Source organism: Cherax quadricarinatus, unplaced genomic scaffold (assembly GCF_038502225.1).
Source record: "Cherax quadricarinatus isolate ZL_2023a unplaced genomic scaffold, ASM3850222v1 Contig1350, whole genome shotgun sequence".
Classification (NCBI taxonomy): Eukaryota; Metazoa; Arthropoda; class Malacostraca; order Decapoda; family Parastacidae; genus Cherax; species Cherax quadricarinatus.
Genome location: NW_027196376.1, coordinates 1 through 14,163, shown reverse-complemented (window position 1 = coordinate 14,163; position 14,163 = coordinate 1). Strand labels below are relative to the sequence as shown.

At 42.3% G+C, this 14,163-nt stretch overlaps 1 protein-coding gene across 1 annotated transcript in view; it reads right to left on the bottom strand.

Moving 5' to 3' along the window:
- LOC138850966 (uncharacterized) overlaps nucleotides 1-8,798 on the bottom strand; it is a 48,365-nt gene extending 39,567 nt beyond the window's left edge. Inside the window, exons 1-2 of the mRNA XM_070080959.1 lie at nucleotides 8,473-8,798; nucleotides 2,530-2,747 (exon numbers count right to left, since the gene is read on the bottom strand). Of these exons, the coding sequence (XP_069937060.1) occupies nucleotides 2,530-2,747; nucleotides 8,473-8,530 (276 nt within the window). The 5' untranslated portion in view covers nucleotides 8,531-8,798. The remainder of the gene's footprint in view (nucleotides 1-2,529; nucleotides 2,748-8,472) is intronic.
- Between the last annotated feature and the right edge of the window lie 5,365 nt (nucleotides 8,799-14,163).

The following is a 14,163-nucleotide window of genomic DNA, read 5'->3' as shown; positions in this document are numbered from 1 at the left end:
GCTGACAGTAGTGCCTTCTCAACAAAATCCCTGGGATATCTCAGGTTTGTGCCTATGTTGAATATCTTACTGATTCTTGCTGACAGTAGTGCCTTCTCAACAAAATCCCTGGGATATCTCAGGTTTGTGCCTATGTTGAATATCTTACTGATTCTTGCTGACAGTAGTGCCTTCTCAACAAAATCCCTGGGATATCTCAGGTTTGTGACTATGTTGAATATCTTACTGATTCTTGCTGACAGTAGTGCCTTCTCAACAAAATCCCTGGGATATCTCAGGTTTGTGACTATGTTGAATATCTTACTGATTCTTGCTGACAGTAGTGCCTTCTCAACAAAATTCCTGGGATATCTCAGGTTTGTGCCTATGTTGAATATCTTACTGATTCTTGCTGACAGTAGTGCCTTCTCAACAAAATCCCTGGGATATCTCAGGTTTGTGCCTATGTTGAATATCTTACTGATTTCGTCCTCTAGGTACTCTGGACTGCAGATGCGCAATGTTCTTAAGAACATTGTGAGGAACACACTCGTTTTTACCCTGGTTTCATGAATATATGGCGACACATTAGTGGACTTCCTATAAACTGCAAATTTGCATTTTCTCTCAACCCGGTGGTTTAAAACATCAAGGAACGGCAAAATGTTGTTTCATGTTCTGTAGTGAACATGATGGTAGGTATTAGAGCACTGAGTCTGGGTAGGAACTCATCAATGTTGTGATCTCTAGGCAAAGAACATCATCTACGTATCTGAACCAACTAGCTTTATCTGGGAGAATTGAAATATAAACACATATGCAGTATAATGTGATCCTTTATTCACAACGTTTCGCCCACACAATGGGCTTTTTCAAGTCACAAACAGATCTGTTTGTGACTTGAAAAAGCCCACTGTGCGGGCGAAACGTTGTCATTAAAGGATCATATTATACTGCATATGTGTCCATTGCGTCGGTATTTTATACCATTTATTTCCATCTGGGAGAATGTCTCTAAGAATTCTGGTCTCATAGAATTCCATATATATAGGTTGCTGAGTAACGGGCAATGGGGATTTCCCATTGCCATGCCTTGTTTTTGAGCATAGTAATTCCCTTCAAGCACGAACTTGCAATCAGTAACACAGTTTTATCAATTCGATTATTGTTTTCGTGGGGAAGGACAGGGGAAAGTTTTCGAGTTCCTCTTCGAGGTACGAAAGCAAGTCACGAACAGGAACTTTGGTGAACAGAGCTGTGACATCGAAGCTCACTAAAGAAAAGTCGTGAGGGACATTTAATTTCTGGAGCCTCTCAGTGAGGCCAACATTATTTTATATATATATATATATATATATATATATATATATATATATATATATATATATATATATATATATACATATATATATATATATATATATATATATATATATATATATATATATATATATATATATATATATATACATATATATATATATATGTCGTGCCGAATATGTAAAACTGGTCAAATAGCAAGAACTCATCTAAAATTAAGTCTTTTCTAAAATTTTCTCTTATAAGTTTAAAGATATATTTTTTCATTAATGTTAATGTAAAAAATTTTAATTTTGCACCAAAAGAATCTTAGAAAACTTACCTAACCTTATTATAACAAGAACAATTTATTTTAGCCTAACCCAACTAAATATATTTTAGATTTGTTTACAATAATTTATTACTAAACAAACACAATGAAATATATTTTTATCGTTAGTTTCAGAATGATTTTGGCGAAATTATTGCATACACAAATTTTCACTTGTCCTATATGGCAAGATGAGCGTTGCTATTTAAGCCAAGATCGCAAGTTCTGCCTATTCGGCACGACATATATATACATATATATATCAGAAAATTAGACTACAGTCATTCTTAACTTTACTATCATGGAGTGACCACTCTACAGTCATATTCACTTTACTATCATGCAGTGTACACTCTACAGTCATTCTTCACCTTACTTTCATGCAGTGTACACTCTACAGTCATTCTTCACCTTACCATCATGAGTGTACACTCTACAGTCATTTTACACTTTACTATCATGCAGTGTACACTCTACAGTCATTCTTCACCTTACTTTCATGCAGTGTACACTCTACAGTCATTCTTCACCTTACTTTCATGCAGTGTACACTCTACAGTCATTCTTCACCTTACTTTCATGCAGTGTACACTCTACAGTCATTCTTCACCTTATCATCATGAGTGTACACTCTACAGTCATTTTACACTTTACTATCATGCAGTGTACACTCTACAGTCATTTTACACTTTACTATCATGCAGTGTACACTCTACAGTCATTTTACACTTTACTATCATGCAGTGTACACTCTACAGTCATTTTACACTTTACTATCATGCAGTGTACACTCTACAGTCATTTTACACTTTACTATCATGCAGTGTACACTCTACAGTCATTCTTCACCTTACTATCATGCAGTGTACACTCAACAGTCATTCTTCACCTAATTAAAGATCTTCATTAACAAAACTTACCAACACGTCAGCAGAAGTGATATTTGTACATTTCTTCGTATTGGACCAAACATCAGTGTAGTTGAAGACAGGTAGTTTTTCACCATTCCATGTATTGACTAGGTATGTGATATTCACCTGAGTGTACTTCTCATCCATCTTATACTGAAGGCAGAATTCATTGTCTGAGAGTCCACTTAAGACTACTCTCTTGTCTCTTAGTGCAGGCTCACAGCTTACTGGAGCAGACAACAAATGAGCTGTCATTAGTTACAGTGGTTGTAATGTGTTATCTCAGAGCAGATGAGAAGATTGAATAATGGGAGACACAGATAACAATGTTAGTGATGCTGTGAGATGTGTTCATCTCAGAGCAGATAAGAAGATGGAATAATGAGAGACACAGATAACAATGTTAGTGATGCTGTGAGATGTGTTCATCTCAGAGCAGATAAGAAGATGGAAGAATGAGAGACACAGATAACAATGATAGTGATGCTGTGAGATGTGTTCATCTCAGAGCAGATGAGAAGATGGAATAATGAGAGATACAGATGACAATGTTAGTGATGCTGTGAGATGTGTTCATCTCAGAGCAGATAAGAAGATGGAATAATGAGAGACACAGATAACAATGTTAGTGATGCTGTGAGATGTGTTCATCTCAGAGCAGATAAGAAGATGGAATAATGAGAGACACAGATAACAATGTTAGTGATGCTGTGAGATGTGTTCATCTCAGAGCAGATAAGAAGATGGAATAATGAGAGACACAGATAACAATGTTAGTGATGCTGTGAGATGTGTTCATCTCAGAGCAGATGAGAAGATGGAATAATGAGAGACACAGATAACAATGTTAGTGATGCTGTGAGATGTGTTCATCTCAGAGCAGATAAGAAGATGGAATAATGAGAGACACAGATAACAATGTTAGTGATGCTGGGGAGGAAGAGGCTGACAATCACTAATTTTAAGAAATAGTGTTGCTGGTACGGAACAAGTGAATCACCTCGTGCTGTTGACAACACTGAAGTTAAAAACGCTATATGAAGAAAATAATTTCTATCTCTTAACACATATATCTCCAATAATTAAAATTCTTAACAGATCAAAATATTGTCTCAATAAATGCTTCATATGAGAAGTGTCTCCACCAAACATATGCCAGTTACGAATTACAACTGACAATGTAACAAATTAAAAATTAGTAAAATTAAAAATTGTACGAACATTTAAACATACAAAAAAGATTAGCAATAAGTAGTCCCATCAAGTTTTTTCTTATTCCAAATATTGATTATAACTTGATCGGATTTTTTTAGATTTTAGCACCGAAGTTGCTAGTTTATTGTTTACCTCATATCCATCCTGTGGATGGTAGTTGCTAGTTTATTGTGTACCTCATATCCATCCTGTGGATGGTAGTGGCTAGTTTATTGTGTACCTCATATCCATCCTGTGGATGGTAGTGGCTAGTTTATTGTGTACCTCATATCCATCCTGTGGATGGTAGTGGCTAGTTTATTGTGTACCTCATATCCATCCTGTGGATGGTAGTGGCTAGTTTATTGTGTACCTCATATCCATCCTGTGGATGGCAGTGGCTAGTTTATTGTGTACCTCATAACCATCCTGTGGATGGTAGTGGCTAGTTTATTGTGTACCTCATATCCATCCTGTGGATGGTAGTGGCTAGTTTATTGTGTACCTCATAACCATCCTGTGGATGGTAGTGGCTAGTTTATTGTGTACCTCATATCCATCCTGTGGATGGTAGTGGCTAGTTTATTGTGTACCTCATATCCATCCTGTGGATGGTAGTGGCTAGTTTATTGTGTACCTCATATCCATCCTGTGGATGGTAGTGGCTAGTTTATTGTGTACCTCATATCCATCCTGTGGATGGTAGTGGCTAGTTTATTGTGTACCTCTTATCCATCCTGTGGATGGTAGTGGCTAGTTTATTGTGTACCTCATATCCATCCTGTGGATGGTAGTGGCTAGTTTATTGTTTACCTCATATCCATCCTGTGGATGGTAGTGGCTAGTTTATTGTGTACCTCATATCTATCCTGTGGATGGTAGTAGCTAGTTTATTGTGTACCTCATATCCATCCTGTGGATGGTAGTGGCTAGTTTATTGTTTACCTCATATCCATCCTGTGGATGGTAGTGGCTAGTTTATTGTTTACCTCATATCCATCCTGTGGATGGTAGTGGCTAGTTTATTGTGTACCTCATATCCATCCTGTGGATGGTAGTTGCTAGTTTATTGTGTACCTCATATCCATCCTGTGGATGGTAGTGGCTAGTTTATTGTGTACCTCATATCCATCCTGTGGATGGTAGTGGCTAGTTTATTGTGTACCTCATATCCATCCTATGGATGGTAGTGGCTAGTTTATTGTGTACCTCATATCCATACTATGGATGGTAGTTGCTAGTTTATTGTGTACCTCATATCCATCCTGTGGATGGTAGTGGCTAGTTTATTGTGTACCTCTTATCCATCCTGTGGATGGTAGTGGCTAGTTTATTGTGTACCTCATATCCATCCTGTGGATGGTAGTGGCTAGTTTATTGTTTACCTCATATCCATCCTGTGGATGGTAGTGGCTAGTTTATTGTGTACCTCATATCCATCCTGTGGATGGTAGTGGCTAGTTTATTGTGTACCTCATATCCATCCTGTGGATGGTAGTGGCTAGTTTATTGTTTACCTCATATCCATCCTGTGGATGGTAGTGGCTAGTTTATTGTTTACCTCATATCCATCCTGTGGATGGTAGTGGCTAGTTTATTGTGTACCTCATATCCATCCTGTGGATGGTAGTGGCTAGTTTATTGTGTACCTCATATCCATCATGTGGATGGTAGTGGCTAGTTTATTGTGTACCTCATATCCATCCTGTGGATGGTAGTGGCTAGTTTATTGTGTACCTCATATCCATCCTGTGAATGGTAGTGGCTAGTTTATTGTGTACCTCATATCCATCCTGTGGATGGTAGTGGCTAGTTTATTGTTTACCTCATATCCATCCAGTGGATGGTAGTGGCTAGTTTATTGTGTACCTCATATCCATCCTGTGGATGGTAGTTGCTAGTTTATTGTTTACCTCATATCCATCCTGTGGATGGTAGTGGCTAGTTTATTGTGTACCTCATATCCATCCTGTGGATGGTAGTGGCTAGTTTATTGTGTACCTCATATCCATCCTGTGGATGGTAGTGGCTAGTTTATTGTGTACCTCTTATCCATCCTGTGGATGGTAGTGGCTAGTTTATTGTGTACCTCATATCCATCCAGTGGATGGTAGTGGCTAGTTTATTGTTTACCTCATATCCATCCTGTGGATGGTAGTGGCTAGTTTATTGTGTACCTCATATCCATCCTGTGGATGGTAGTGGCTAGTTTATTGTGTACCTCATATCCATCCTGTGGATGGTAGTGGCTAGTTTATTGTTTACCTCATATCCATCCTGTGGATGGTAGTGGCTAGTTTATTGTGTACCTCATATCCATCCTGTGGATGGTAGTGGCTAGTTTATTGTTTACCTCATATCCATCCTGTGGATGGTAGTGGCTAGTTTATTGTGTACCTCATATCCATCCTGTGGATGGTAGTGGCTAGTTTATTGTGTACCTCATATCCATCTTGTGGATGGTAGTGGCTAGTTTATTTTGTACCTCATAACCATCCTGTGGATGGTAGTGGCTAGTTTATTGTGTACCTCATATCCATCCTGTGGACGGTAGTTGCTAGTTTATTGTGTACCTCATATCCATCCTGTGGATGGTAGTGGCTAGTTTATTGTGTACCTCATATCCATCCTGAGGATGGTAGTGGTTAGTTTATTGTGTACCTCATATCCATCCTGTGGATGGTAGTGGCTAGTTTATTTTGTACCTCATAACCATCCTGTGGATGGTAGTGGCTAGTTTATTGTGTACCTCATATCCATCCTGTGGATGGTAGTGGCTAGTTTATTGTGTACCTCACATCCATCCTGTGGATGGTAGTGGCTAGTTTATTGTGTACCTCATATCCATCCTGTGGATGGTAGTGGCTAGTTTATTGTGTACCTCATAACCATCCTGTGGATGGCAGTGGCTAGTTTATTGTGTACCTCATAACCATCCTGTCGATGGTAGTGGCTAGTTTATTGTGTACCTCATATCCATCCTGTGGATGGTAGTGGCTAGTTTATTGTGCACCTCATATCCATCCTGTGGATGGTAGTGGCTAGTTTATTGTGTACCTCATATCCATCCTGTGGATGGTAGTGGCTAGTTTATTGTGTACCTCATATCCATCCTGTGGATGGTAGTGGCTAGTTTATTGTGTACCTCATATCCATCCTGTGGATGGTAGTGGCTAGTTTATTGTGTACCTCATATCCATCCTGTGGATGGTAGTGGCTAGTTTATTGTGTACCTCACATCCATCCTGTGGATGGCAGTGGCTAGTTTATTGTGCACCTCATATCCATCCTGTGGATGGTAGTGGCTAGTTTATTGTGTACCTCATATCCATCCTGTGGATGGTAGTTGCTAGTTAATTGTGTACCTCATATCCATCCTGTGGATGGTAGTGGCTAGTTTATTGTGTACCTCATATCCATCCTGTGGATGGTAGTGGCTAGTTTATTGTGTACCTCATATCCATCCTGTGGATGGTAGTGGCTAGTTTATTGTGTACCTCATATCCATCCTGTGGATGGTAGTGGCTAGTTTATTGTGTACCTCATATCCATCCTGTGGATGGTAGTGGCTAGTTTATTGTGTACCTCTTATCCATCCTGTGGATGGTAAAGGCTGGTATCCTGTGGATGGTAGTGGCTAGTTTATTGTGTACCTCATATCCATCCTGTGGATGGTAGTGGCTATCCTGTGGATGGTAGTGGCTAGTTTATTGTGTACCTCATATCCATCCTGTGGATTAGTTTATTGTGTACCTCTTATCCATCCTGTGGATGGTAGTGGCTAGTTTATTGTGTACCTCATATCCCTCCTGTGGATGGTAGTGGCTAGTTTATTGTGTACCTCATATCCATCCTGTGGATGGTAATGGCTAGTTTATTGTGTACCTCATATCCATCCTGTGGATGGTAGTGGCTAGTTTATTGTGTACCTCATATCCATCCTGTGGATGGTAGTGGCTAGTTTATTGTGTACCTCATATCCATCCTGTGGATGTGGATGGTAATGGCTAGTTTATTGTGTACCTCATATCCTTCCTGTGGATGGTAGTGGCTAGTTTATTGTGTACCTCATATCCATCCTGTAGTGGCTAGTTTATTGTGTACCTCATATCCATCCTGTGGATGGTAGTGGCTAGTTTATTGTGCACCTCATATCCATCCTGTGGATGGTAGTGGCTAGTTTATTGTGTACCTCATATCCATCCTGTGGATGGTAATGGCTAGTTTATTGTGTACCTCATATCCTTCCTGTGGATGGTAGCACAAGAACATATGGATACACAAAAGTTATAATGTAACTAGATCAAGTTTAATATGTCCATGAAAACTTATCCATCCTGTGGATGTAGTGGCTAGTATTGTGTACTCAGATCAAGTTTAATATGTCCATGAAAACTTTCCTCAGTGTTATAACTTCTGTCAACTTAAAACTTTCCTCAGTGTTATAACTTCTGTCAGAAGTTATAACTTGACAAAACTCTTGATCAGGTTGAAAATATTGAGCTCTTGTTTTTTTTTTTTTTTGAATTGAAGAAGATTGATATTGTTATTGGAATTAACAGGCTTCGATCTGGCAAGTTCATCTTCGAGATGTTGAGTTACAGCTACTGGTCTCTTACGGGAGATGACTTGTGGGTTCTACGTCACTTGTAAGTATTTTGTGTGTGACGAGATACAAGATACTTAATTTATGGGATACCTGGGATATACCTTTCTCTCTTTCTCTCTCTCTCTCTCTCTCTTTCTCTCTCTACTCACTTTCTCTTGCTGTGATGGACATTAGGTTAATATAAACAATTATCAATAGAAGAATCATTGTTGACAAGTCTTCACTGCTGCTGCTGCTGACTCCTCTCTACTCCACCGAAGAAGCCTACTGTGCAGGCGGTAACTTTCTCAATAAAGTTACCTAACTGCTACCCAAGTGTCTTACTGATAACTTCTCCACTATCACAGTTGTCCACTTCACTATCACTGTCGTCCACTTTACTATCACAGTTGTCCACTTCACTATCACTGTCGTCCACTTCACTACCACAGTTCCCCACTTCACTATCAATGTCGTCCACTTCACTACCACAGTTCTCAACTTCACTATCACTGTCGTCCACTTCACTACCACAGTTCTCAACTTCACTATCACTGTCGTCCACTTCACTACCACAGTTCTCCACTTCACTATCACTGTCGTCCACTTCACTACCACAGTTCCCCACTTCACTATCACTGTCGTCCACTTCACTACCACAGTTCCCCATTTCACTATCACTGTCGTCCACTTCACTACCACAGTTCTCCACTTCACTATCACTGTCGTCCACTTCACTACCACAGTTCTCCACTATACTGGCATCTTGTCAACTCCTCCTTCAGTCAGCTACTAACCAGATTGTTTGCTGGATCTGGCTTCCGCTACATTATATACCCATGAGATCATGTGCATTTTCCCTTCCTATGTGTGTGTGTGTGTGTGTGTGTGAGTGTGTATGTGTGGACACAACACTGAGTAATACATCCTACTCACTTTAAAGTCCGTGACTGAACAATATTAACGTTTTGAGGTGGAGTGATACACAACTGCTCTATACTGTGTTGTTGTTGATGATTTCTTGCCTCCTGATGGAGTATCCTTATGTAACACATACTACTGTATAGAAAGCCGCTTATTATGCAGAGCATTTTGGGTAAATTAGGTCAGTTTTTACCCCCTAATTCGACTCACAACAGTCCACTAACACCCAGGTACCTACTTAGTACTAGGTGAACATTGGACAACAGTTGTCTTAAGTAAACTCGTCCTAATGTTTTGCAGCCGTATCGAGCATCGAATTAAATCGGTTTAGAGAGACACTCGGACATATTTATTAGAAGACATTCTGGTCCTGGGTTAAAAAGTCAGTATAAATAGGTGGAGAGTGAGGTACTCCTGTGTCCTCCACAAAGACTCTACGTTGTGGTACGCCTGTGTCCTACACTGGGACTCCACGTTAAGGAACGACTGTGTCCTCCACAGTGACTCAACGTTAAGGTACGACTGTGTCCTCCACAGTGACTCTACGTTAAGGTACGACTGTGTCCTCCACAGAGACTCCACGTTAAGGTACGACTGTGTCCTCCACAGTGACTCAACGTTAAGGTACGACTGTGTCCTCCACAGTGACTCTACGTTAAGGTACGACTGTGTCCTCCACAGTGACTCCACGATAAGGTACGACTGTGTCCTCCACAGTGACTCAACGTTAAGGTACGACTGTGTCCTCCACAGTGACTCTACGTTAAGGTACGACTGTGTCCTTCACAGTGACTCTACGTTAAGGTACGACTGTGTCCTCCATAGTGACTCAACGTTAAGATACGACTGTGTCCTCCACAGTGACTCTACGTTAAGGTACGACTGTGTCCTCCACAGTGACTCCACGATAAGGTACGACTGTGTCCTCCACAGTGACTCAACGTTAAGGTACGACTGTGTCCTCCACAGTGACTCTACGTTAAGGTACGACTGTGTCCTTCACAGTGACTCTACGTTAAGGTACGACTGTGTCCTCCATAGTGACTCAACGTTAAGATACGACTGTGTCCTCCACAGTGACTCAACGTTAAGATACGACTGTGTCCTCCACAGTGACTCAACGTTAAGATACGACTGTGTCCTCCACAGTGACTCAACGTTAAGGTACAACTGTGTCCTCCACAGTGACTCAACGTTAAGGTACGACTGTGTCCTCCACAGTGACTCAACGTTAAGGTACGACTGTGTCCTCCACAGTGACTCAACGTTAAGGTACAACTGTGTCCTCCACAGTGACTCAACGTTAAGGTACGACTGTGTCCTCCACAGTGACTCAACGTTAAGGTACGACTGTGTCCTCCACAGTGACTCAACGTTAAGGTACGACTGTGTCCTCCACAGTGACTCAACGTTAAGGTACGACTGTGTCCTCCACAGAGACTCCACGTTAAGGTACGACTGTGTCCTCCACAGTGACTCAACGTTAAGGTACGACTGTGTCCTCCACAGGAACTCCACGTTAAGGTACGACTGTGTCCTCCACAGTGACTCAACGTTAAGGTACGACTGTGTCCTCCACAGTGACTCTACGTTAAGGTACGACTGTGTCCTCCACAGTGACTCCACGTTAAGGTACGACTGTGTCCTCCACAGTGACTCAACGTTAAGGTACGACTGTGTCCTCCACAGTGACTCAGCATTAAGGTACGACTGTGTCCTCCACAGAAACTCCACGTTAAGGTACGACTGTGTCCTCCACAGTGACTCAGCATTAAGGTACGACTGTGTCCTCCACAGAAACTCCACGTTAAGGTACGACTGTGTCCTCCACAGAAACTCCACGTTAAGGTACAACTGTGTCCTACACATTAACTCCACGTTAAGGTACAACTGTGTCTTACACATTAACTCCACGTTAAGGTACGACTGTGTCCTACACAGGAACTCCAAGTTAAGGTACGACTGTGTCCTACACATTAACTCCACGTTAAGGTACGACTGTGTCCTACACAGGAACGCCACGTTAAGGTACGACTGTGTCCTTCACAGAGATTCTACGTTAAGGTACAACTGTGTCCTACACTGGGACTGCACGTTAAGGTACGACTGTGTCCTCCACACTGACTCTACGTTAAGGTACAACTCTATCCTCCACAGAGACTCTACGTTAAGGTACAACTCTATCCTCCACAGAGACTCTACGTTCAGGTACGACTGTGTCCTACACTGGGACTGCACGTTAAGGTACGACTGTGTCCTCCACAGTGACTCTACGTTAAGGTACAACTCTATCCTCCACAGAGACTCTACGTTAAGGTACAACTCTATCCTCCACAGAGACTCTACGTTAAGGTACAACTCTATCCTCCACAGAGACTCTACGTTCAGGTACGACTGTGTCCTACACTGGGACTGCACGTTAAGGTACGACTGTGTCCTCCACAGTGACTCTACGTTAAGGTACAACTCTATCCTCCACAGAGACTCTACGTTAAGGTACAACTGTGTCCTACACTGGGACTGCACGTTAAGGTACGACTGTGTCCTCCACAGTGACTCAACGTTAAGGTACGACTGTGTCCTCCACAGAGACTCCACGTTAAGGTACGACTGTGTCCTCCACAGTGACTCAACGTGAAGGTACGTCTGTGTCCTCCACAGTGACTCAACGTTAAGGTACGACTGTGTCCTCCACAGTGACTCAACGTTAAGGTACGACTGTGTCCTCCACAGAGACTCCACGTTAAGGTACGACTGTGTCCTCAACAGTGACTCAACGTTAAGGTACGACTGTGTCCTCCACAGGAACTCCACGTTAAGGTACGACTGTGTCCTCCACAGTGACTCAACGTTAAGGTACGACTGTGTCCTCCACAGGAACTCCACGTTAAGGTACGACTGTGTCCTCCACAGTGACTCCACGTTAAGGTACGACTGTGTCCTCCACAGTGACTCTACGTTAAGGTACGACTGTGTCCTCCACAGTGACTCCACGTTAAGGTACGACTGTGTCCTCCAAAGTGACTCAACGTTAAGGTACGACTGTGTCCTCCACAGTGACTCAGCATTAAGGTACGACTGTGTCCTCCACAGAAACTCCACGTTAAGGTACGACTGTGTCCTCCACAGTGACTCAGCATTAAGGTACGACTGTGTCCTCCACAGAAACTCCACGTTAAGGTACGACTGTGTCCTCCACAGAAACTCCACGTTAAGGTACAACTGTGTCCTACACATTAACTCCACGTTAAGGTACAACTGTGTCCTACACATTAACTCCACGTTAAGGTACGACTGTGTCCTACACAGAAACTCCACGTTAAGGTACGACTGTGTCCTACACAGGAACTCCAAGTTAAGGTACGACTGTGTCCTACACATTAACTCCACGTTAAGGTACGACTGTGTCCTACACAGGAACGCCACGTTAAGGTACGACTGTGTCCTTCACAGAGATTCTACGTTAAGGTACAACTGTGTCCTACACTGGGACTGCACGTTAAGGTACGACTGTGTCCTCCACAGTGACTCTACGTTAAGGTACAACTCTATCCTCCACAGAGACTCTACGTTCAGGTACGACTGTGTCCTACACTGGGACTGCACGTTAAGGTACGACTGTGTCCTCCACAGTGACCAGTGACTCTACGTTAAGGTACAACTCTATCCTCCACAGAGACTCTACGTTAAGGTACGACTGTGTCCTACACTGGGACTGCACGTTAAGGTACGACTGTGTCCTCCACAGTGACTCTACGTTAAGGTACAACTCTATCCTCCACAGAGATTCTACGTTAAGGTACGACTGTGTCCTACACTGGGACTGCACGTTAAGGTACGACTGTGTCCTCCACAGTGACTCTACGTTAAGGTACAACTCTATCCTCCACAGAGACTCTACGTTAAGGTACAACTCTATCCTCCACAGAGACTCTACGTTAAGGTACAACTCTATCCTCCACAGAGACTCTACGTTCAGGTACGACTGTGTCCTACACTGGGACTGCACGTTAAGGTACGACTGTGTCCTCCACAGTGACTCTACGTTAAGGTACAACTCTATCCTCCACAGAGACTCTACGTTAAGGTACAACTGTGTCCTACACTGGGACTGCACGTTAAGGTACGACTGTGTCCTCCACAGTGACTCCACGTTAAGGTACGACTGTGTCCTCCACAGAGACTCTACGTTAAGGTACGACTGTGTCCTACACTGGGACTGCACGTTAAGGTACGACTGTGTCCTCCACAGAGACTCTACGTTAAGGTAAGACTGTGTCCTACACTGGGACTGCACGTTAAGGTACGACTGTGTCCTACACTGGGACTGCACGTTAAGGTACGACTGTGTCCTTCACTGGAACTCCACGTTAAGGTACGACTGTGTCCTTCACTGTGACTCCACGTTAAGTACGACTGTGTCCTTCACCGTGACTCCACGTTAAGTACGACTGTGTCCTTCACTGTGACTCTACGTTAAGTTACGACTGTGTCCTTCACAGGGACTCCACGTTAAGGTACGACTGTATCCTTCACAGTGACTCTACGTTAAGATACGACTGTGTCCTTCACAGTGACTCTACGTTAAGATACGACTGTGTCCTTCACAGTGACTCTACGTTAAGATACGACTGTGTCCTTCACACGGACTCCTATGAGATATTTGACGAACTGTAATGAGGCACAAGTCGTCCTCACTAAACAAGATCATCGTCTTTACCAACACCATAGAACATAATAGTGGAAACAACAACGTTGTCTAATAAATATATCCCAGTGTTTACTTACGAGTCTTCTACACCACACGATAGAATACTCTGGCAGACATCACAGAGCGACCAATAAATGCTGTGCAGTTCTTGTGGATTACTACAGACGCACCACCTCATTCCCAACCCTAAACCTAATAACACTAACGCCACCACCAGATAAGATAA